Below are 22,711 nucleotides of genomic sequence, written 5' to 3'. Positions count from 1 at the left end.
CTTGAGATTCCCTCAGCTCTGTGTTGATTTTTTTTCCCCGCTTCTTGTTAATGTGTGTTTAAATAGCTGCTTTCTTTTCGAATGGGAGTAAAGTCTTGGCTTCAATGACTTCCTGTGGTACTGACTTTAACAGTCCAATTATGTGTTGTAATATAATATTTCTCTGTTAAAAATTTGGCTTTGCTATCCTCTCAGCTCAATTAATGAATGAAGTTCCCTGTATTATTGAAAGCTGTTGTTTTCTTGACTGGATTTTCTGTATATTTCTTAACGTCTCATTTAATCTATTATAATTCTTTTTTTTCCCTGTTCATGCTTGCCTGTTTCAACAGGAGAGTCTTTTAAGTGATTGGCAATTCATAGGCCTTCTCAGAACACCTCCCTCATTATTTTAATATTCTTCTTCCAATAAAATATGTGTGTTTCAAATCAGGTTGTGCAACCAACCAACAGAGCTGTACTGCAGTGTTTTCCTTGTCATTCCTCATTTATTCAACTGTCTCTGTGTTCTTCTGACTGTAGTATATTGGATGGAAGAGCTCCCTGATCTGCCAAAGTTCCTTTCTGGATTTGAGATACCTGTTTTTAAAGCTTTGAGTGGTATGCATATAACACATGTAACATATAACACTTATAGATAACATTGACATGGTTGATTTTTTGTTACCTGTTCATTGTAAAAGTTAGTCTGTATTCTTAAGCTTTGCCAATTTAAGATTAATTGTTATCTAGAAATGTTACTACTTCAGGTTTTCTTTTCTTCCCTTAAATGTAAAAGATAAATACAGCAAGTCAGTGGACATATTTACAGAGGCTTAAAATTTGGAATAATAGGACAGGACTCAGTTCACTCTGTTTCAGGACTTAATTTAGGCAGTACTTTATAGAAATGCTAATCTACTGGTCGAAATAGGAGGAGGAGGAGGAGGAGGGGGAAATAGTCTTAATTAGTCCAGATTAACAGTGTTAATGGTACAGTTGTCTGCTGTGTGATGGGCTCTGATGCTGGTAGAAAGAGGAGTGGGAGCTGGTGACTGAGGAGGGGTAGTGACTGTGGTGGTACTGCTTAGAGTGGTTAAAACCCTTGTGAAGCCTTACCAGACCATTCTCACCTTCACCATCAGTTGTGTGGACCTTACACATCTTTAGGGAGTGATTGCTTCTGCTGGAAGTTCCCTCTTCGGAGTTCTGGAAGCCAGAAGGAATGTGGGGCATCTCAATTTATTTGTAAGCCACCCTTAGCTGTCAGCGCCCAATGAAGCAGCAGTGTGATGAGTGTCTGTGTTTGTGTTTCTAGTAAAAGTCTGATGGTTGGCATACTTAGAGAGTTGGAATTTGTGATTTCTGGATGCTCTCATCCTTTAACATGAGACCTTGGGAAAGAGGTAGCCACTAGGGCATGTGTATGCTGGATGAGGCCCCGAGTGTCTGCCTCTGTCACTACGGAGCACTCAAGCACATGAAGGCTGGTGGAACATAGAGACCAGACTAGGAAGATTTAGTCTGAGTTTAGTTTTGGGATTAGGATGCTTCTACGTGAAGGAGAACAGGGATTTGTGTGCACTTTGCCTTGGACTGGCACTGAATGGAAGAGCTACAGGCCAGTGATGGGTGATCCAAGGAGCTCCTGGGCATCAGAACAGGTGATCACTAGGCCACTTTATGCAGTCTGGATGCTGCTGTTAATCTTCATTATCCAGTTAGCCAATGGCAGTGGAGAAGGTTGACTCCAAATTTTGTTCAGTGTTTCTGGCTGGTTTTGATCTGTGGCAATGTTTGCTTTTCATAGACATCGGTCTATTTAGAAGTCTTTGACATCTTTCCAAAGGCTCTTTGAAAGTCCACGTATGTTCTATCACTTGCTCGTGTTTATCAGTTAGTTTGACATGTTCAGAAATACTGATAGACTGAGACATGATCATCCTCTGCAGAAACTGCTGATTAGACCCTATCAGATAGTCTTTAGGGTATAATGGTGTTCCATTTTTAATGATTGTTTTGAGGATCTTGCCAGATACACTTGTAAGGCTTGTTACTCTGCAATTCCTTGCTTGGATCGCTCCAGAGACTTTTTAAAGAATAGAGATCCAGCATTTGCTACTGTGTTCCTGCAGAACAGTGACTGTTACAAGAGACAGCAGCTTTTTCTGACAGCTCAGCCACTTCATGCCTCAGCTGCTTCAAAAACTTGCTGGATAACTATTTGTAGAACATGATGCAAACTTGGTGATTTAGGAGTGGTTTTCAGCTTCCTGACTGTAGTCATTGAGAAGCCACAACTCTGCTGTGCAGTGCCTGGTGACAGATAAACAAGCCCTCCTAAACACAAGTCAGAATTTCCAGTGAGCAAGATTTATTGTGTTTAGAATCACATGAAGGAGAAAAGGAGCCTAGCATTTTATTTCAAGGTGGATACTGTATTTGTTTTGTTGTTTTTTTTCAAGTATTTGTTAAAGTGGCTGTATATATAAATTAAAAACTTGGTGTGTATAGATATTCTATTCTTTAATAAAGTTATGACAGTTGTAAGAGCAAATCCCTGCAATATTTCAAGGATTTCTCAGTACAAGTTTACAAATGTTTAGTAGGATATGTATGTATATGTATGGTATTTAGTACAAAAAACCCAGGAATTAAATAGAACAGAACTCAAGATTGACCATATACTGTGTTTAATTTAATTTTTTTAAAAGATACAGCATTTTCAGAAATGGCTTTTGGATCTATCGTGCTAGCAGAAATTACTGTATTTGGATTAATGGGAATTTTGAAACTAATGTCTCTTATAGAAGATAAGCAAAATTAGCTTGATTATAGTTTCCTTTAAGGATTTGGATTTGTCTACTTTATTAAATGGTAGAGTATGTTTAAATAGTAGAAGCTTTTTGCTAATTTATGAATACTTCAGCTGACTCAAGGGTAAATTACGAGATGTGTGGAATCCTGGATTTCTCTGTAGAAGAGTCCTTCCCCCCTATTTTTATGAGTAAGGTATCTATGAGATTGTGTCATGTCACTTCAAATGGAGCCATGGACCAGTTATGTAACAAAATTAGGAAACTTGCACAGACCTTAAGGCTGAGGGCATAGATTCCAGAAACGGCTGCAGCAGTTGCAGCAGCTGCATGCAATGTTCTTCTACCAGAACCTGAAATAAATCTCAGAAATCCTGATAGTCAACATTTTGTTGCTATTTCAGACAGTTGTGTAATTCTCTGGCAAAACAAGTATTCCTTGGGAGACAGTTATTTTCTGTGGTACTTTCTTGCTTCAAGTGTTGGTGTGTTTGCTGTGGAAGTGAAGATGGCTAAGCCGAGCCTACTTCCCGTCAGAATTTGAAAACTGTTTCTCGCTACAAGCTCTGTGCTACATCTGTGAGATCTTCCTGTCTGGGCTGGTAAGTGATAAAGGGCATGAGCTTATAAGGAAGAATAAATGTGCAGTGGCAGAAGTGGGATCAGATGCAGTGGTTTGTGGGCAGAATGCAGAGGCCTGAGAAAGTATCAGTTTTTCAGTCCCTGACATTTTACTGGAGGCACAGGCAGGCATGGACATGCTGCCAAGTCTCTGTATGTGTCATGGTATATGAGACATGTTTGGTACATCTCTGTTCAAAAAGTACAGGGCTTGTTACACAGCAGCCAGCATAGACACTGATTCATATTTTGTTGTTGATGCTGTTGGCCTGATAAACTCCTCAAACAAACAAAAAATTCCCCAAATATACATCTAGAGATGTTCAAATTTTTTTTTTATCTGTTGTTTGGGGGGGATTGTATTTTGGGTTTTCAGTGGTTTTGTTGGTTTTTTTGTTAGGAATGTTGGTATCCAGTTTTAGTAGAATTGTTGTTCCTTGGGGAAAGCAAGTATGTTAATTCCTCTTTATTTACAAACTATTACGACCTTGGATTGCAAGACAGCAACTTGGGGGGGCTTGGCAGGCATGGCAGCAAGAGTACTTTTCATGCTGGTTGCTGGATACAGTCCTTAAGTTAGCAGTGTCTGGTTTTTTCTTTTCTTTTTTTTTAATTTAACTTTACTTTTTCCTTCCCTTTTACCTGCTTCAGGTTTTCTTGAGGCTAGCTGAACGGAATATGGTAAAGCTTCCACTGAAAGGTGTGAACCTGGGAGTGACAAGTTTCTCATTTGGTTGTATACAATTTGCAATTCTGAAATGCTCTTTTCAGAACAGATGCATAGATAAAGTACTTAAAAAGAACACTGAGTGCATCACATAGTATTTGATGTTCCCCTTCAAATAGGAAATGTAGGTTTAATAGTTTACTTGTAATGCACATGAAAAAGAATGCTTCCTTTGGAACATTGCTTCAAGGTTTATCCCCTTCTTTGTGGCAGTGGCTGAACTCCCCTGGATTTGAGTGTGGGAAGGATGACTCGTGGTGAGTTTAGTGCTGTATCTGTGTTACACTGATACCTGCCTTGGTTTGGTACGTCATGGCAGCTTTTCAGTCAACAGCGGATGCCTAATGTGACTGTTTATTGGGCTCATTTAAAATTAACTTAAAGTATCGAATAATATTGGCAATCAGATGTTAATGTTAACTTGTATTTTGATGTTGAACCTGGAAAGTGAGTTTTTTTACATCATGGAAGTTATTTTCTAGCTGTGCAGGAGCAGGTGTAATGTTTTAAGAGAGTTTGTGTGATACAAACGTTCCTACAAAATTAGTAGTTTAGGCCATGGGCTTTACTATTCTGATTTGTTGTCTTTTCTTACTCTGCACAGGGAATCTTAGTGAAATTATGTCTGTAATTGTGAAACTGTAATATGGAGGATCTAATAATGGTAAAAAAGGTCTATCCTGGAGAGCAATTGAAACCATCTTCTAGTATTCTCGTGGCTTTATGTAGCAACCTTTTTAAACCCGCCTTTTATTTGCTGTGAATGTAAGTTCTTCTGAAGGTAATAAAAATCAGTGGTGTTTTTAAAAAACATTTGAGACAAATGCCACAGATTTGCAATTTTACCCCTGCTGATGTATAGTGAACGTGCCAAATTGATCGCTTCATCATTCCATGATCATAATGAGTAGAGAAGGACATTCAAGTCTTGACTCAACAGCTGGATGGTATCCTGACCATTCAGGTTGGGATTGTTATAGAGGAGACAGGTTCCTTGAAATACTTAGTGATTCACAGTGTTTACAGGCAAGGAAAGAACTATTTGCCTATGTGTCCTTGCTTGTTTTGTATTTTTAATTAGTAATTTAATTTTTAATTAAGTTAGTTGACACTGCTTAGATTTGTATATTCTTCAAAAAATTGTCATTTGTTTTCTTTGTCACTACAAGGAACACAATTTTATTCTGGGCTTGTGTCAGAATTCAGATTGCTTTCATTTACTGTAGACTGTCATTTAGAAATATATACATTTGTCTGACTAGGGTTACCAAAACCCTGAGGATATGAGTAAAATTTCTAAATATACTTACTTTGAATTTATTTAAATCTTTTCTTACACAATAGGCACTGCAGTGCTGCATGCATTTAGCTACCTGAACACATCTAAATATAGATTTCTGTGACCTCTGAGAAACTCCTCAATTGATTGTGGGGTGTAGTGTGTACTTAAAATGGAATATGATTATGCCCTGAAACTGGAAATAGCTAAGAAACTCCACTTCTGAATAGGGATCGCCAGAACTAGATAATCCACTTTTACCTTTAAGGAAGTAATGAAGTTTTGATTAAAAAAAATATTGCTTGTTATTCATAGCATTAACTGTGAGTTTGATGGAATTGTAATGAACAGCTCTGTTGAATGTTACAGAGATGATGTGATCAAGCTTTTATATTTGGATGCTCTGTCTAATCTCTGAAGTTGGGAGTATTTTTTGTCCTGCTATTAAGTCTCCAGCTAGTTAAGTTAATCTTGCGGTAGTTACTCTGCACAGGACATTATACGACTGAGTGCTAAAGCTGGTCCCTGTCCCAGATGCCAATATTCAACACAGAACACTGAAAAGATGGATGGGCCCAGAGAGGATGGGAGGAGAACCAGGCAGAAGAACAGGCAGTGCTCTGTAGTGCTTGTGCACGTCTGTCAGCTGCTTTGACTTGTTCACTTTTACCCGGTTGATACCGATGTGCATGGCTTGTACAGGCTGATTTCAGGATCAGTATGAACTGTCAGCTGTGAATGACAGATGAACCTGTAATAAATATGCAGAGTTCTGAAATTGCTGCGATACTTTGTCCCAATCTGAAGTGTTCGTGAGCTGTGGGCAGATGCAGGGTCAGAGCCAGGGCTGCAGCTTAAGGGCCTTGAATTGTTACCATCCATTTCTCGTCCAGAAGAGCTAGCTTCAGGCTGAGTCTATTAAACTCATAAAGTCTCACTTCACCTCCCTAAACCCCCCAAAACCAAAAGACAAACCAAAAAAATCAAACCACAGACAAATCCAAGTCTCTGCAACCAGAAACAGTGCCCAGAAATAATTAAATAAGCTTTTTCACCTTTCATTACAGTGTTGTCTCAGAAATGGTTGTGTATCTCTTGAAGAAAGCATGTGATATTTCCTTGTAGAGGTATTTTTACTTAGCACACACTGTTTTGAGACATCCATCCCATGATTTTGTCATATTTACTTTTGTAAGCATCATATTTGCATTTGTTTATGCAAATGTGTATGCAAATCTGCTTTAAATGCCACCAAAATAGACTCTACGGAGGATTTAATGTACAGAGTTTCTTGAAAATACAAAAACCATGGATAATCTAAATAAGACATTTGTTGATAGAAATCAAGTAAAACTACTTCATTATACTTGGCTTATAATTTTGTGATGTAATTGTTTCTTGAGGCAAAAGATTTTTGAGTGAGTTGGAAAACTACTGCAAACAAAGGTTACTCCCTTTAAAATGGTTTATCCAATTTTAGCCATATTTGGCACAGTTTGAAGTCTTGGGTTCATGAGTTAACCTTGGTTTCCTGAAAAATCACTGACCTTGGAGAGAGACATCAAGTTAATGTAGCTATTGAGGGAAAGGTTTCTGTGCCGGTTCAGCAGTTCTTTACTGCTAATGAGTTACTCCAACCTTTTTCTCATCCTGTGACCATGGTGGCAGGAAGCAGGGTATTTTATGTGTGAGAGGGGATGTTGGTTTAAGAGAAAGGAGAAGGAGTTATAGATCCTTCAAGACTCAAAGGAGGGGAAGGCGAGGGTGCAGGTGTGACCCTGAGCAGTGGTGATTTAGGTCATGCATGTGAAGACTTTGTGTGTGTGGGGAAGGGATTTGTGTCACTTTGAGTCTCTAGTCCAATGTAGCAAAGGATTTTAAATTTAAGTTTAATTGAACAGGTTTTCAAACAGGAAAGCAAATCCTATTGTAAGCTTTGCATGTGTGAGAAAGACGGGTGACCAGTCTATGTGATATACCAGGTTATATCAAAGTCTCTGTTGGACTTCTTGCTTTAAGCCATATAAATATTTTTATATTTATTGTGCCAATGAATTCTTAGTAATTGGTAGTTGCTTTTAGAAGAAACAGACTCTATTATCAGAAACAAATAAGGGACAATTACAGATGTTGACACAGTCATGGCTGCCAGCTTTAGCTGACTTGATGTGACTTACATGATGATATTATCAACAGTGGGAAAATTGTGGTGTTTGTTTGCTCAGTTGCACCAATCGTCAGTGTTCTGATATTTCTGAAATTTGCAGTGACAGTCTAAGCTCTCTGAGACATTTCTTTCTCTTGGGTTGTAACTTTATCTGAAGTTGTATAAAAGATGTTGGAGTCCACGTTGTTTGTGGAGGTGTTGCAGAGAACTGGGCCTAAGATGGAGCTCTGTGGAACCCCACTAGTGACCCATTGCTGGTCTGATATGAACCCATTCACTATAACTCTTTGTGCCCAACCTGTGAGCCAATTGCTCATGCCTGGCATGGTGGTTTTATCCAGCTGCATGCTGGACATTTTGCCCATTTTTCTTTCCAAAAAATGTCTTGGCAGATGGCTGTGTTGAAAGGGCTTTTGTAGAGGGAGTATTTGTGATTTTTATACTAACAGCTGGTATGATCAAGTAATCTAATATCTACTTTAAAAAGAGGAAAAACCTGAAATTTTTGGTGATGAACAACATATAATAAAGTGTCATGAGTTGCTCTAATGCTTAGGTGTTTCATAAAGACACTTATTTTAATTTATTGCACAGTTTTGATTTCCATTCCATTTCTTGGATCTTGCATTTTATTTTGCTTTTCTTATCTGTGCGAAAGCTGTAAACAAATGTCTTGAAATCAAAGAGAAAGATAAAGATCACATTTAATCTTTCACTATAAAAACTGCCTACGAGTTAATAATTCTTGTTTCCATTCAGTGAAGAAATATAGGTCATAATATTATTGACAATGTTATGAGAGTGATATTTTTATCAGAAATAAACCCAGAATTCCGTGTTTAGTTGTTTGGTGGGGTGTGTGTGTGTGTTGTTTTTTTGTTTGTTTTTCTGTGTTTTCTGAGAGGCCGATTTTGAGGCATAGTTTGGTGGTTGGTGGCTAAGCTACCCCTCCTTCTTCTTGCCATCAGTGAGGCCAACCTGGGATGCTGAGTCCATTTCTGGGCTCCCCACTATGAGAGAGTCGTGACCTGAAGGCTTTTTATGTTTATTTTCTCCTTTTTTTTTTCCTGAATTAACTCTGGCTGACTTATTGCATGAAAGAAAACTTAATTTTCAAGGTACAAATGTTTTATGTAGGCTGGAAGTTTGGCTTTTGGTTTTTTTCCACATTGAAAACTAATGACAGTGACATCAAAGATTAATTAATGCTATTGCTATTTGTTACCATTAGAGTAAAACATACTTCTCTTCCTTGGTTTTCTTCTTTTGACTTAGTTTTGTTCTATTGTTTTCATGAGGATATTAATTTTATGACTAGTGAAGTTCTAGCACTGATGTTTTTTCCCAAACATATCTAATAATCTGTATGAATTTTTCTTGTGTTTTATAACATAATTATTCCTGGACTTCAGAATACTGTGCTGGACTAATAACTATAGGTTGCTTAATTTATCAGGAAAAAAAAAGGGGCATGTAATATAATTCTCGTGAGGTTCTTGTGAGACAGTGACAGATCATCTCTTTGCAGCCTGTGTTCTACTGTGAAGGAAGGACAAAACTGAGGCTTCTGATGTCCTGTAGCAGCAGATTTGTAGTTTTTTGTTTGCTTAGAGGAGAAAACCCAAACTCTTAGTAAAAGTAAACACAGCTGTTCAGTGCTTTGCAGGTAATGGGAGTGTTTCTACATTCCCTATCTTACCCTTCACATGGAAGGTGGAAGTAAATTTCTGTCTCTTTCTGTTAACAGCCTAAAATGACTCTGTGAATTCAGTGGAATAAATGGCGTCCAAAGTAACCGATGCTATAGTTTGGTACCAGAAGAAGGTAAGATTTTTTTTTTTTTATGGTGGCTTATTGTGCTTATGTGTAAAGTATAACAAATGTAAAATACTTCTGCATTGCTTGCTAGCATTGTATGAGAGCAAGTAGCTCGAAACTCTATTTCCAAAACTCAACAAGTATTTAGTGACTGTATCTAATGAAATGAAACTGCTTTTGGTCTATGCTGAAAACTCCTTACTCCCTAGGTTACTTGTGCTATGGGAAAAAGGAAAGAAAATTTTCATTCTTAGTAGAGTGTTAATTAATGTACAGAGGTATGTGGTTTCCATAGCTCAGCAAAGAATCCTTGTATTTAAGTAGAAAGTAAGAATTGAAATGTATTTTCTGTCAGCAACAAAAAATGGTGTAATCCATAACCAACAGAGATAGGTAGGGATTTTTAGAAGTTCGTTAGGAAAAAAAATAGCGGGGGGGGGAGAGGAGAGAAAAATCTCTCATTTGGAGATACAGATAATTACAATGTTGCCTAATTACTGTATCTTCTGATTCATGCTTGCACATAGAAATGTTGATATCTCTTTCTAATTTATTATTTCCCATTGATCATATCCTCGACATTAATATGCCAGTTGGTTTATTCAGTTAAATTGCTTTTAAAAAGTTGAAAAATTTGCTAAACTTTGAGAGGTGCATCTTTACTAAGGACATAAATAAGGTGTGATGATTATTTTCTTTTCTTGGCTGTCAGTGGTTTAATAAGTTTCTGTGAGTTATTGTTCTCCTTGGGCTAAAGGATGGCAATGGTCTTCAAAACAGAAATTCTTGTTAACTTCTACACAGCAACAGTTAATTTCTAGAAATAAGACAATTCTGGTATGCTTTGCTGAGGTTTTTACAACTGTAAATTAAATGTGCAGTTGAAAAAGCAGAAAAATGAATTTTGTTGACTTAATTTATAGCAATTGTTCAACTACATATTGAAAAATGTGAAAATAATTCGCAATTTAATAAGGATTTTTTGTTTTGTTTTGTTGTTTTTTTTTTTTTTTTGTACTGTGTACTCTTTCTCTTATTTAAGCTTTACAAAGAGTATTTTTGTAAAAATATCAGTGGAAGTACACTGTGGTTTTGAACAGTTTCTTGCTTGCAGGTCCAATCCCATTTTTTAAAGGCTTGGAAGGTGACTTGTAAAAGATTTTATGTAACAAAATGAAATGCAGGATCTCATGGAAGGGGGAAACCATTCTCATTTTACCCACTTGCACTCATTCTCTCATAAATTTGATTCACTCACAGTACAGTGGTATCAGAATAATGATAGTACTTCCAAGCACCAAGCTGTGTGTGCATTTGGTCTGGCCAGGACCTCCTTTGTGCAGTGAAAGAGATGTTGGATGTCAGGTCTCTGAGGTTGTTTTCATTGGTGATGATGTCCTTGGACAGATCTTTTATGGTATTCAGCTTTATATGTATAAAAGGTCCTTTGATGCAAGAAAGAACCTCTAACTCTGTAAATCTTAAATGAAGTTCATGCTTATTACCTGGGGGGTTTTTTTGGTTTTGTTTGGTTTTTTTTTTAATACGTGTCTGTTTTCCTGTTGGTCATACAGGAAAAGAAATGCCATATGTGATATGCTCCAACTTTCCATCCTCCTGGTGTTAGAAAGGCAGGATCTTCTTCTGAAGAGTCACTGTACTGTGATCTTACAGAGGGCAGGCCTTCTGGTCTAGATATAAACAACACATTCCTCAATTTTACTTTTCCCAGGGCACTGCTCCCAACAGGATTACTCGTTATCAGTACAGATCATTCTTTTAATCATTGTTCTGTCATGTTTTCCAGTGATTTCACACACATTTCCATTTTTTTAGTTCATAACAACAACAATATTTCTGCTGCAAATCTCTGTAGGCTTCTACAGAGGTCTCGTTGATCAGAAATTTCATGGTGCCTTTATGGAAAGGAGTAGTGATGAGGTGACTTCTGTTACTTCGTGAAAAACTGAGCTATCTTCAGGAGGGATAAGATCTTGCATAAACCAGATGCCAGTATTTTCCCTGGTATGAACAAAATTTAATTGCAATCCACACGTGGACTGGTTCTGCCAAATGAGCAAGTTATACTGCTTTCAGTATGAGGAAGTGGAATGTTATGAGACAAATGGCTGTATGGCAGAAAAGTTGCATCTCATGCAAATGTTCGTGCTAATTAGATTATAATTTCTTAGGTACCACGTATTGAGGGTTCTTCTGGATCAGGCTGGCAACCCCAAGGGGTTCTCTGACTTAGTAGTGTGGTGTGATCTGCTCCTGGGAGTATCTAGACTCTTTTACCCAGGGTCTTTTTATTTATTTACTTATGTATTCATTTCTTACATGGCACAGTATTTATTTTTTGCATGGATTTGTTGTTTGCCCCAAAGATTTCAATTTGGGCAACAAAAAAAGCTGTGTTGGTGTTTAGTTGATAGCAGACTTTTTTTTTTTTCCCTTTCTGATACATTTTTTATTATAGCGTTGCTTTTGATGGCAAACTACTGAATTCTGTGAACTGGTGGTTGTTTAGAGTTTTACATTTTTATTTCAGTCTTTATTTTAGTTATCAGAGTTGTCCCACTTGCCTTGTCTTTTAGATCTCCTGATTCATCTCAACAGTAACTGGAATTGAAGTGGGGAGGGATCAAAACTTAGCACATTCTGGCAGTAGAAGTTTGTTTCTGGGGCAAGAGAACCGAGGCTGCAGTCAGTATTGATCAAATTGGTATGATTTGCCTGTGTGATAAAATGAGAATATAAATTGTTTTGGGGAGGTATTTTCAGATTGATAAATTGGTGTATGAATGCCCTAAAAAGTAACATGAAGAACTTCTGGTATTTCTAGTCATACGTGACTAAGAAGTATTTAAGTAGGTTGAGGTTGTGTAAGAAATATTGAGCTTGCTCCTTTTGTTTCTTAGTTTTCAATTTTAATGTATTTTTTGATATATTTATGTGTCTCTCTACTGAGTTTCAGAGGTCTGTCGGTTTCTCAAACAAGAGACGTTTTTATATTCCTTTAATGGAAAGAGTTAAGCAATTAAGCTCTTCCAACCCTACTTTAGGCAAGTTTTGCAAACAGCATGTTTATCCGTGACTCATGCTATTGTCTGAAATTGAGCTCCTCACACGAGGATGATTTAGTAATACTCTTAATTGTTTAAAAGGTCAGACCTTTTATTATGTAAACTTGTTTTTTGTTGTGGCAATAGACTTACTCTGCTTTTAGTGCACTGGAGCTCTTGATTACTGTCTTGTAAAAATACAGTAATCAATTCTGAGTTAAGTTGGATTGTAAGATTTCAATGTATTATAGCAGCTTCTTATTTGAGATACAAGATTGCACGGACAGAGCTTTAGTGCTTCCAGTGATTGCATTTCCCAGCTGGTACAAATACTTTTGCAAGGCATGAAATCTGCTAGATACAGGTTGGCTCTGTAGGTAAGATAAATTAAACCTCTGCTGTGTTTCTGATTGCACTACTCAGCACAGTGCTGAGATCCTTGTGTGTCACGCAGGGTTTGTCTGGCTTGTTTTCAGCCCTTGGAGCTGCCCTGGTTCTTGCAATAAAAGGGAGTGGCAGGGTTGTCTGCGTTGCTCTCTGGAAGGATTCCAGGCAGCTACCAAGCTACTACTTACATAGATGCATTTTGTTAGTTAATATCCTTAGGATTAAGTGTATTTACCAGAATACTGAATTTGCTTCAGCTTTGTAATGGATTAATTTTACAGAGAAACCACCATAATGTTTCCTCTGAAAAAATCTGACACCCCCACAAATTTTAAACAATTTGAGTATCTGGTGGTATGTCTTTTGTATGATATGGATACTTTATGCTTACTTGAATTATTGCCTCAGTAACAGTAATGGATGTTAAAAATAATACATTTCTTAATAATTTAAAATATTGCATCTATTACTTGTAACTTTTTGCATTTATTTCTTACAATACTTTCAAGTTTTACAGATAAGAGTAGACATGGAGTTGTTAGTCTTGTTTCCAGTTTGGAGGCTATATGTAATTTTACCTTAACAACCTTGCTGCTAAAATGGGGACCTTTCTCTCCTGCAATATTGTCAACAAATTTGTACAATTATGTTGTTCCTTCTCTTGGGGATGGTTGTATGGGAAGGCAAAATGGAACTTAATGAATTGAAGCTGACTCCTGCATCTGATTGCTTATCAGTTGACTTTGCCAATGCAGCTTTCTGCTGTTTTGGGTGTCCCTTGAGTACAGCTGTTAAAGGGCACCATAAAACAAATGAGATGTTTCCTCTCTCGTATTTTTAAAGGGCAAAATGAGAGTTCTAATGGCATTGCTTTAAGAGCTGTAATGCTCAGTGTTTTCCAGCTCATTAGCCCAAGATTATACTTGACAATTTATATTCTTAGAATTACAGAATGGCCTGGGCTGGAAAGGACCTTGAAGTTCATCTCATTCCAGTCCCCCCCATGGGCAGGGACACCTCCCACCAGACCAGGTTGCAACTTGGAGCACTTGGTAGTGAAGTCTGAGGCAAAAATGTTGAGGACATTGACCTTCTCCATGTGCTGGGTAACCAGGTCTTCCGTTTCCTTCCAGGGAGGGCCCATATTTTTCCTGGTATTCCCTTTATCATTAAGAAATCTGAAGAAGCTATTTTTTGTTGCCCTGGATGTCCCTGGTCAAGTTGAATTCTGTCAAGGTTTTAGCTTTCCTAACCTGATCCCTGGCTGCTCAGACAGTCTCTCTGTTAATGAAGTTAATAAAGGAGGAAATAAAACGGAAATTATGCCATTCCATGAAACCAACCATTTCCTTCCTGTCACTGAATTCATGTGATGCATTGGTGACCCTGATACCAAAGGCAGTTTTTGCCAAATGGACAGGCTGTGTGTCTATTTTACCTAAAACTTTGAAGCTGAAACTGTGTTGGTTTGAAAAGGTCCGCCCTCAAGTGCTGAAACCTGACCAGTGTGGGAGCTGGTATTTGTGAAAGCACTGAGGAAGAAAACGTATATTTAGATAGTTTCCTTCCACGTAGTGCTGGGATTCGGTACTCAAGTAGTCGCCTGACCTAATGGGGGTTTGCCTTCAGTGTCTTGTTTGGTCAGACAAAACTTCAGATTCTGAATCTTGCAGAAAAGATCACTCAAATCGGGGCTGTGGCTGAACTAAGCAGGCTTGCAGTTTGCCTGCCTGTAGGCTCCCATGCCTGCTTTGCCTTCCCACAGAGTTTGTACATTTACGTAGTGAATTTGGTCAGGGAACCAATCCAGTTAAAACTAAGACTGTGAATCTATAAGGAGCTGAACCTGCCTTATGGGGGAGCAATAAGATGAAATCTCTCTATCTTGAGAGGGGTTTTCTGATTCTTAAATTATGTCATTAGGCATTGTCAAACTATAATATAACATTTTCTTTTCTCTTCCTGACTGATTTGATTGATCTTTCAGCCACCCAGATGGATGCAGTGGCACAAGGAAAATGTGCTATGGGAAGTGGAAATGATCAGGGACGTAAGGGCAATGCTGTTTTAAAATCCTGGTTACAACACTGGTAAAATTACTGGATTTCCAGTGGTCTTCATGGAATTATACTGAATAATGAGACTGCCACAGTTACATCTTGAGACTGTTTTGTTTTGTGCGAGTACGTTATTGTGAAAAAATAAGTTACAGAGGTCTTAAATTCTTAACACTTGGAAAGCAACTGGGTGTTGTTAGCAATAGTGTGGCCAGTGGACCAAGGAAAAGGATTATTCCCTTCTGTTCAGCTCATATGAGACAGCATTTAGGATGCTGTGTCCAGCTTTGGGCTGAGTGGTACAAGAAAGGCATTGACATTCCTTGCCAAGCCCAATGGAGGGTCACCAAGGTTGTTACGAGGCTGAACTATGTGATGTGCAGAGAGTTTGAGAGATCTTGGTTAGCTCAGCCTGAACAAGAGAGGGCAAAAAGGAGCACTTAACTGCTACAACCTCTCCTGCTTTGGAGACCATGGAGAGGATGGAACTAGGCTCTTGTCAGAGCTGCACAGGGACTGCAGGGGAAACAATAAACACAAGTTGAAAAGTGGGAAATTCTGATTAGGTGTAAGGATAAAAACCTATAAGGTGAGGTTTGCCAGGCATTGAGACAGCACCCCAAAGAGGCTGTGAAATGTCCGATCTTTGGAGAGGTTTGGAACTCTACTGGTTAAGTCCTGGAGCCACTTGATGTAACTGGACCTGCTTTGTGCAGGAGGTTGGGTTACATGACCCCTGGAGGTTCCAATCTCTGCGATTCCATGAAGAATTTAGTTTGAAATTTGAAGATAGATAAACATTATCATATGAGATCGTGCTTAATTGCCATTAATTACGGAAATGGAATCACATTCAGTTTGTGCCTCTTTTTAGGTTTTGCTCTGTAGTCCGTGTAAGGCCAAAGAAATGGTACCCAAAGTTACCCCTGTTGTCCAGTTCATGACACTAGGACATGGCTTAGAGTAGGTGTTGGTTATTCCTGTATTCTCATTTAATTTAACCTGCAAATGGTTTCTTGTTTTTAGTAGGTACACTAAAATCTGTAAACCATTAGGGCAATAAATAAGCACAGCTGACAGATGTTAACAAGAATTAATCTGTAAAGAATAGTCCAGAAAAACTATTAATACATAGTTTATAAATGTTTAATTACCTATTATTGGACTCTGAAAGGGACAGTGTCTCTGAAGTAAGCCTTGGTAAAATTAGTGTTTAGTGAAATGGCTGTAAATACAGTGCTGCTGCAGTTATTACCAGAATTTAAGCGGGTCATTAGTTGGCAATTCAAATAGTTAAGAATAAATAACTCAAAGTTTGGAATTGCTTAATTTCACACTTAGTAGTAGTTGGTTTCAGCTTTCCTTCTGGGGCCAAATTCCATGATTCTCCTCCCTTCAGGAGAAGGCAGGAGAATCATGGAATTTTTTTTAATCAGAAGTAATAATTCTGCAGTTATAAATTCAAAATTCTACCCCTAATATATACAACTTTAATTCCTCCATTGTTCTTTTCTATTTGACTAAAAGTTTCTGAATGCTTTGTACAACTATTATATGATGATTTCTGTCGGTGGTTTATTAGCTAAGTTTGACTTAGCTTAGCTTGTCTGGTCCACATATCCACCACAAACAAAATTGCAAAAAATCCACCACCCTTGAAAATGAAAAACATCCTGAAAAAGCAAATCATCCTAAGAGTAGAAATCTACTTAAACAGAGATAATTATACTACTGAGCTGCTAGAGTATTGCCTTTGCTGCAGTGGGGATCAGTTAATGTAAGAAATAAATGGGTTTAAAATAACTTTTAATAATCATATTCTGGGTTTTGAGAAAATGAGGTATATTTTTAAAATTCATAATTTTACATGTATAGAAATTATTTATATATTGATATCTTAATACTAGATTTGATACATAAAATCATGTAGCTATTTTAGTAATGTTGGACTATAAAAGTTAGTAAAGCATATTAGGTAATATTTTAGCACTAAATGCTTTAATAAGGTGTCAGACTCTTAATTACATTGGTACACAGTCCAAGGAAACAACTGGTTTTTTTTTACCAAACTCTGTATCTTGTATCTTTTATCTTTTGGATTTGTAATACCATTGTGGTGTGGCTTGTAAAAGTGTTTAGAGGTTTTAAAGAGCAAAGCTTAGCACGCAGGTTTCATTATTGATAAACATTAAAGTTTTAAGATCCAACAGGAAATACTATGTATTCTTAGGATTATAATCTTTGCTAGTCTGCGTGGTCATAAATTATAAATGTCTCCTGAAATATTGATCAATTCCATTAGAATCAGAAGGCCTTGTGAGTATTGGGCTACAGGTTGATACCATCACTACATTAGCTTAAAGCCAATATCAGTGTCATTCACAAAGCTCAAATTCAATCTTGATGCACATGTGGTTTGTTATGAGAAAGGTATTGGGAAGAAATATCACACAGTGTAAAAGCCCTTTCCACTGGGCTTTGTTTGAAAACACAGCAATTTTTATTTCAATAGCTTAACTGTTTACTTAGGCTAATTGCTGTTAATGTTCTAAAACCAAACTGCACAGGTGCCAAACAAATTTTAGGTGTATAAAAAAATGTTATCAAGTGCTTTCTGATGTTTTCCATTGGGAAGGAATAAGTGCAATTATTTTAGATAATTTCAAGAGGTGCACATACCTCTTAAAAACTGGAAACATTATGAGGAGTCTGCACTTAAAAAGGGTCTGAAATTTATTTAATCTTTCAGTAAAGAGCTAGCTCTATCAGATGAGTTTAGTTTTACCAAATGTGTAATTGTATAGCTTAATATCTCATGCCAAGTCACAGACAACTTGTTAATTTTTTTGCAATTAATTACTTGTGAGAAAACTTTTTTTTTCAAGAAAACATATTGGAAAGTTTATTATGCTTAGTTAATTTAGGATACTAAACCCCTGCTTTTCCATTGCAAAAGAGTGACTGCAGTTGTCAGTCTTTGCATGTAATCTCTTATATGCCAAAAATTTTTATAGCTGCTTGAAGAATGGTTGTTAGTTCTGCAAATATGTAAAGAAACAGAATTCCTTTCATCTTCTTTCCTTGGTGTTTATTGAGGCATGGGGTCTTGAGAACTGAACTCTTTAGAGGTAACTGATTTGGATAGACTGGATAGAATCTGGGCATTGAGGAGGCCTGAGATGCACAGTTTAAACTAAGAGTATATAAAATAACATCTGCTAGTTTATCTACTTCTGCTGCAGGCAGGTTATTCCACAAGTTCTAATATCTGTAATGTATTACTGACAAGTTTCCTACAACAGGGTTGTGTTGCTGTTGATTCTTGGTGATAAAAGATATATTTAAAAATGATAAGATAGGTTTGTTATCCAACTTTTTGTTAACTTATTTTCTACCAAATCATACTAAATAAAAAAATGCTATGGAGTACAATTTTCAGATCCTTTTGGATTAGCTATTTCATGAAATAACTTAGAATAAATTTCTGTGTGAAATCAGATTAAAATTAGGATATTATGTTGTATAGTTTACTTAAAAAAAAGTCTATTGCCAATTGTAGACTGGACTGATAGACTGAATGTGTCAGTGACAAACAGTCTTGCACTGTGTTTTGAAGAGATTTAAAAAACCTTTCTTATAGTTGTATACGTAAAAATTGTACAATTTTTTTGACTCTCGTGTTTCGTACTTTAAATTTTCTCTGAAGGATACTGCAGAACTTGCAACTATAAGGAATGAGACTCCAGGCAGAGCTGGTGGGTTCAGGAGTGTGTAAGTACTGGAGTTGATCAGGGCATTAATTTTGGAACAGTTCCAGACAAGGAAACTTGAATGCCTGTGGAGGAGCCTTGGGGACAGTTGCATATTGAGGGAAACCTTGCTTTGATCAAGTTTTGTGTATATTTAAATTCTTCAAATTCCAACCTGGTCTTATCTCTGGAAGGTTATTCCTTCCTTTTCTTTGCCTTTAGACCTTAATTTCTTTGGCATTGCTAGATACTAGGCTTCTTTTCAGTGTCCTGGAGGTATGTACAATTTGAAAGAATTACATGAATAGCCAAGAGCCAGAGCCTACATTTGGTTTAGATTTACATTAGATTTAAAATGAAACAGAATTCAAATGTAAATACTTTCCAAATACTCTTCAAAGATGGAATTGACTGGTGCTCTTGATAATTTAAAACTGGGAAGGTTTGCTAATATTAATTTACATTCTTCAATTAATTCACAAATTATGTTCTTGCATTTAATTCATACAGGTGTCTAGCATTTCTAGTAATCACTATATGTTATAATTTAGTTTATTGTAAATGAAAAACACCTCTCAGTGAATTCTGCAAGAATTTCACAAATTCTAGATGTGCTTTCCTGACATAAGGGAGAGAAAACAAATTATTGGCTGTGTTTTTCACTTGTCTTGTTTCAGTAGCACTGGTTCTACCTATTTTTGTTTAATGTGGTAAATGAAGTGTGCCAGTGTCCAGTATGCTACTTTATAATGATGGCTTTGTTTTCAAGTGTTTTCCTCTGTTACACTTGGAAGAGAAGTATAGAGAGATACCTATGCAGATGGCGAGAGGGGAACTTGAGTATCACGTCTAAATCTGATGTGCTGAGGGGCATGTGTTCCTGCTCTCTGAAGTGCTTCTAAAACTTTGTTAAAACACAGAGAGGTGATACTAGGTAGATTAAAAAAGAAACCCCAAACATTGTGAGAGATTGCAATGGTACTTGCTGTCTGCAATTCTATGTAACTCCTCTTGGTTTGCAGCAGTATGCCCTTACTTAGTAATCCTGTGCTCAGATTTTAATAACTAAAATTGATCAGAGGTGATCGGACAGATCCACTCCTCCAATAAAACAGTTGTAAAAGACCATGTCCTTTAAAGTACTTTTCACGCTTTTATTTTACCTGCTGCTGGAAAAGTTGCTTTATGGGGCAACATTGAAAGAAAAATGTGAATGGCAAAATCCCTGCTTCTTGTCTTTATGTGGAGATGGAAGCTGTGCTCCCTAGGGAGGGAAAAGGAATATTTGTAGGATTTTTAATCAGTCAGCTTCCTTGCCTCAGATGTCTTCTGGGATCTGTGTTTCCCAGGCTTCCTTCAAAAAATGGTCTGTTATTTGTCTGAAAGAAGAATGCTGTTTTAAAGACTTTCAACTCTACACCAGTTTCAGCTATGAATGGAATTAGGAATAGGGTTTGCTTTGCAGCTTTATTGGTACAAAGGCTTCCTTCCGAGTTTGGTTCTTGCATAATGGAGAGGGACACAGACTTGCATCCCCTTCTCTGTCCTTGTAGAAAGAATTTATTTCTTTTTGAAGTGGGAAGGGAAGGACACAATATTATGCAGCACAAAAATTTCACTTGGGGCTCTTCTTAGCAAATTTAATGAAAACCAGGAAGGCCTGAAAATTCGTTTGAAATGTATTTAGAGAAAAAGCCAGAACAATTAGATATAAATACTGGGTGGAGTGGTTATTCAATATATTGACTTTTTAATTGCTGGCTGTTATCCAGGTGGAGTTAGCTGTTAAACTTCCTTTGGTTTAATTACTTTAATTGTAGTAAGTGCTTAATTCTGCCCAGTACAGTGCCTGACTCCCTAGTTATTTTTCACAGTCTCATTTTTTTTTTTTCCAAATGAGAGGTGTCAAGTATTTATTATTACCAAAAAGTCAGTAGATTTTTTCCCCAAAGTTTTAAAGTAGCAAACTATAGAAATTGTTTAGCTTTTGTGAGTGGGAAATATTTAAATTTGAGAAAGGACAATTCAGTAATTCAGTTTACTGTTCTCACTTCGAATTTTAGATGTACTTTGAGCTTTACTGCTCTAAATTAGAATTTTTTTTATTATTATTGGTATTTTTTCATGATTGGTGAGGTTTAGAGGTACAAAAGATGCCTTTAGATTTCTTTGTTTATGGATGTGTTTGCCTATTGGCTTCCCTGGGTATATTTTTGCATTTATGTTGGGTCCTTGGTTAAAAGATCCTTTTAACCAAGAATTATTTTTTTTTGTTTCTTTTATAACATCTAAATTAATGAAGGCTGAAATAATAAAAGAGAAATCAGAATAATGTTTTCTGGTACAAGGTGTGTGCACTCGTGCTTGGGTCTTTTGTGTCTGTTGCAGTTGTGAGCTGGAAGGAGGAGTCAAACCCTTGCAGTAAGACTGAATTTGAGCAGATTTGCTCAAATAATGGGAGTTGTTCCTCTTGCATCTGTCAGGTGTCTGACTGAGCTGCTTGTATCAGCTCTGCATGTTAGTAGAGGATCTCAGGAACTACATCTGTCTCTCCCTCATGACCTAAAAGTGATCCTGCACTTAACTGCTCAAAGTTTGTCATCTGAATTAAACCCCAGATACCAGCAGTGTGTGCACACGTGTGTGCACGTGATCTATATGTTGAGGTAGAACTTCTGGAATGGCAAGGCTTTCAAATTGCCAGAATAAAACAGATCATTACTGAATATTACCTAGAAATACTATTTGTGCAGAGTTCAAAGCACTGATGATCTTTGATAACTTCTTACAAAACTTGGATATATTGTCTCATATATTGAGTTGTTCTTGTCACTATCTTACATGGGAATTTCCTGAAGTTTAAAGTTACCCTTCTTCAAAATATCTGACAGTCATAGAGTGGCTCTCTATGTTGGATAAATAAGTGCACAGTAATTTCTTAAGTTAACCATCAATACAGGTAGCTATAGTTATTTAAAATGACAAAACCCATCGAAACTGGTCTTAGTGCTAGGATTTTAATAAGTGCTTGCAAGACCAATGTGCGCTGGTTGTGGCTGGGATAGAGTTAATTTTCTTCACAGTAGCTGCTCTGGGGCTATGTGTGAGCTGCTGTGTGGTGCCTAGTTGCTGACTGGGTTTAAAGCTCAACAGTCTGTGGTTCTGCTCTCACAAATACAGTTTTCTACAACACTGAGGTAAGGTTAGAGCCTGGGAGAAAACACTTCCTTTTTATTTCAATTTTTTAACCAAAAACTTGCTTAGGTTTAATAAAACTAAGTTATTTGGAAGAGTTTCATGAATAAATAGACTAGCAGCTAAATGAGAGTGAGCAAATTTGGGAATAGGTCTACTAGGAACAAGTTTTCTTCAGTGCTTTGGCGGGAAAAGGGCAGTTTCCTGATATTCTTTGAGTTTCCCCTGGCCTATAATCTAGTTGATTAGCAGCTTGACCATATATCTTGTTGCTGTGTGCTCTGAAGAGATAACACTAAAGACCATGTAGCTGTAAAAGTGGGTGGAACGAAATGGGAATCAGAGAGGGAGATGGTTTAAAAAAAGAATAAATTAATTGAAGGTATGGGTTCAGCTACATATGCGTGGTATTCCTGTAAAGACCGTGTCAGTGTTGCTGCCACAGTTCTGCTCTCTGTCGGTACAGAGACTGCAATCCTGACCTGAAGTGGGAGGGAGCGTGGTCTTCTCAGTCCTCTGACTTGCACGACACCCGGGATGCGGCTGGGGCTGCCTGGCTCACCTCTGCCCTGTATCACAACTCCTGTACAGATTAGGTAGATCCTGTCCAGCCAAGATGGAGCGGAGAAGATAAAGATTGCTTTGTAAACAAACCTTCCCAAGCAAATAACCTGCTGGCTTCATGCTTCTGTCATTGCAGGTTGATTGATTTTGTTTGATCAATGTCTTTTAAATCCTAATGTTGGTATTTTTTCTGTATTCTCTTTAGATTGGAGCATATGATCAACAAATATGGGAAAAGTCAGTAGAGCAAAGAGAAATAAAGGTAATAATACAGCATTTCAACATTT

At 37.3% G+C, this 22,711-nt stretch overlaps 1 protein-coding gene across 6 annotated transcripts in view; it reads left to right on the top strand.

Annotated features, from left to right (window-relative positions):
* The window catches only part of LOC127478845 (protein PHTF2), a 126,830-nt gene that overhangs the window by 65,612 nt on the left and 38,507 nt on the right, over positions 1–22,711 (top strand). For 4 of the 6 annotated variants that reach the window (XM_051805056.1, XM_051805057.1, XM_051805053.1 and 1 more), the window contains exons 2-3: positions 9,337–9,413; positions 22,630–22,686. In XM_051805056.1, coding sequence (XP_051661016.1) covers positions 9,369–9,413; positions 22,630–22,686 — 102 coding nt within the window. In that variant the 5' untranslated portion in view covers positions 9,337–9,368. Of the gene's footprint in view, positions 1–3,064; positions 3,398–9,336; positions 9,414–22,629; positions 22,687–22,711 lie in introns of those variants that run through there. The other 2 variants (XM_051805054.1, XM_051805058.1) reach the window with 2 other exon arrangements.

The sequence above is a fragment of the Manacus candei genome, unplaced genomic scaffold (assembly GCF_025592945.1).
Source record: "Manacus candei isolate 608988 ecotype Guabito, Panama unplaced genomic scaffold, ASM2559294v1 h1tg000063l, whole genome shotgun sequence".
In the NCBI taxonomy this organism is placed as follows: domain Eukaryota; kingdom Metazoa; phylum Chordata; class Aves; order Passeriformes; family Pipridae; genus Manacus; species Manacus candei.
Note: the sequence above shows the minus strand (reverse complement) of the source record. Positions and strands in the feature narration are given on the sequence as shown.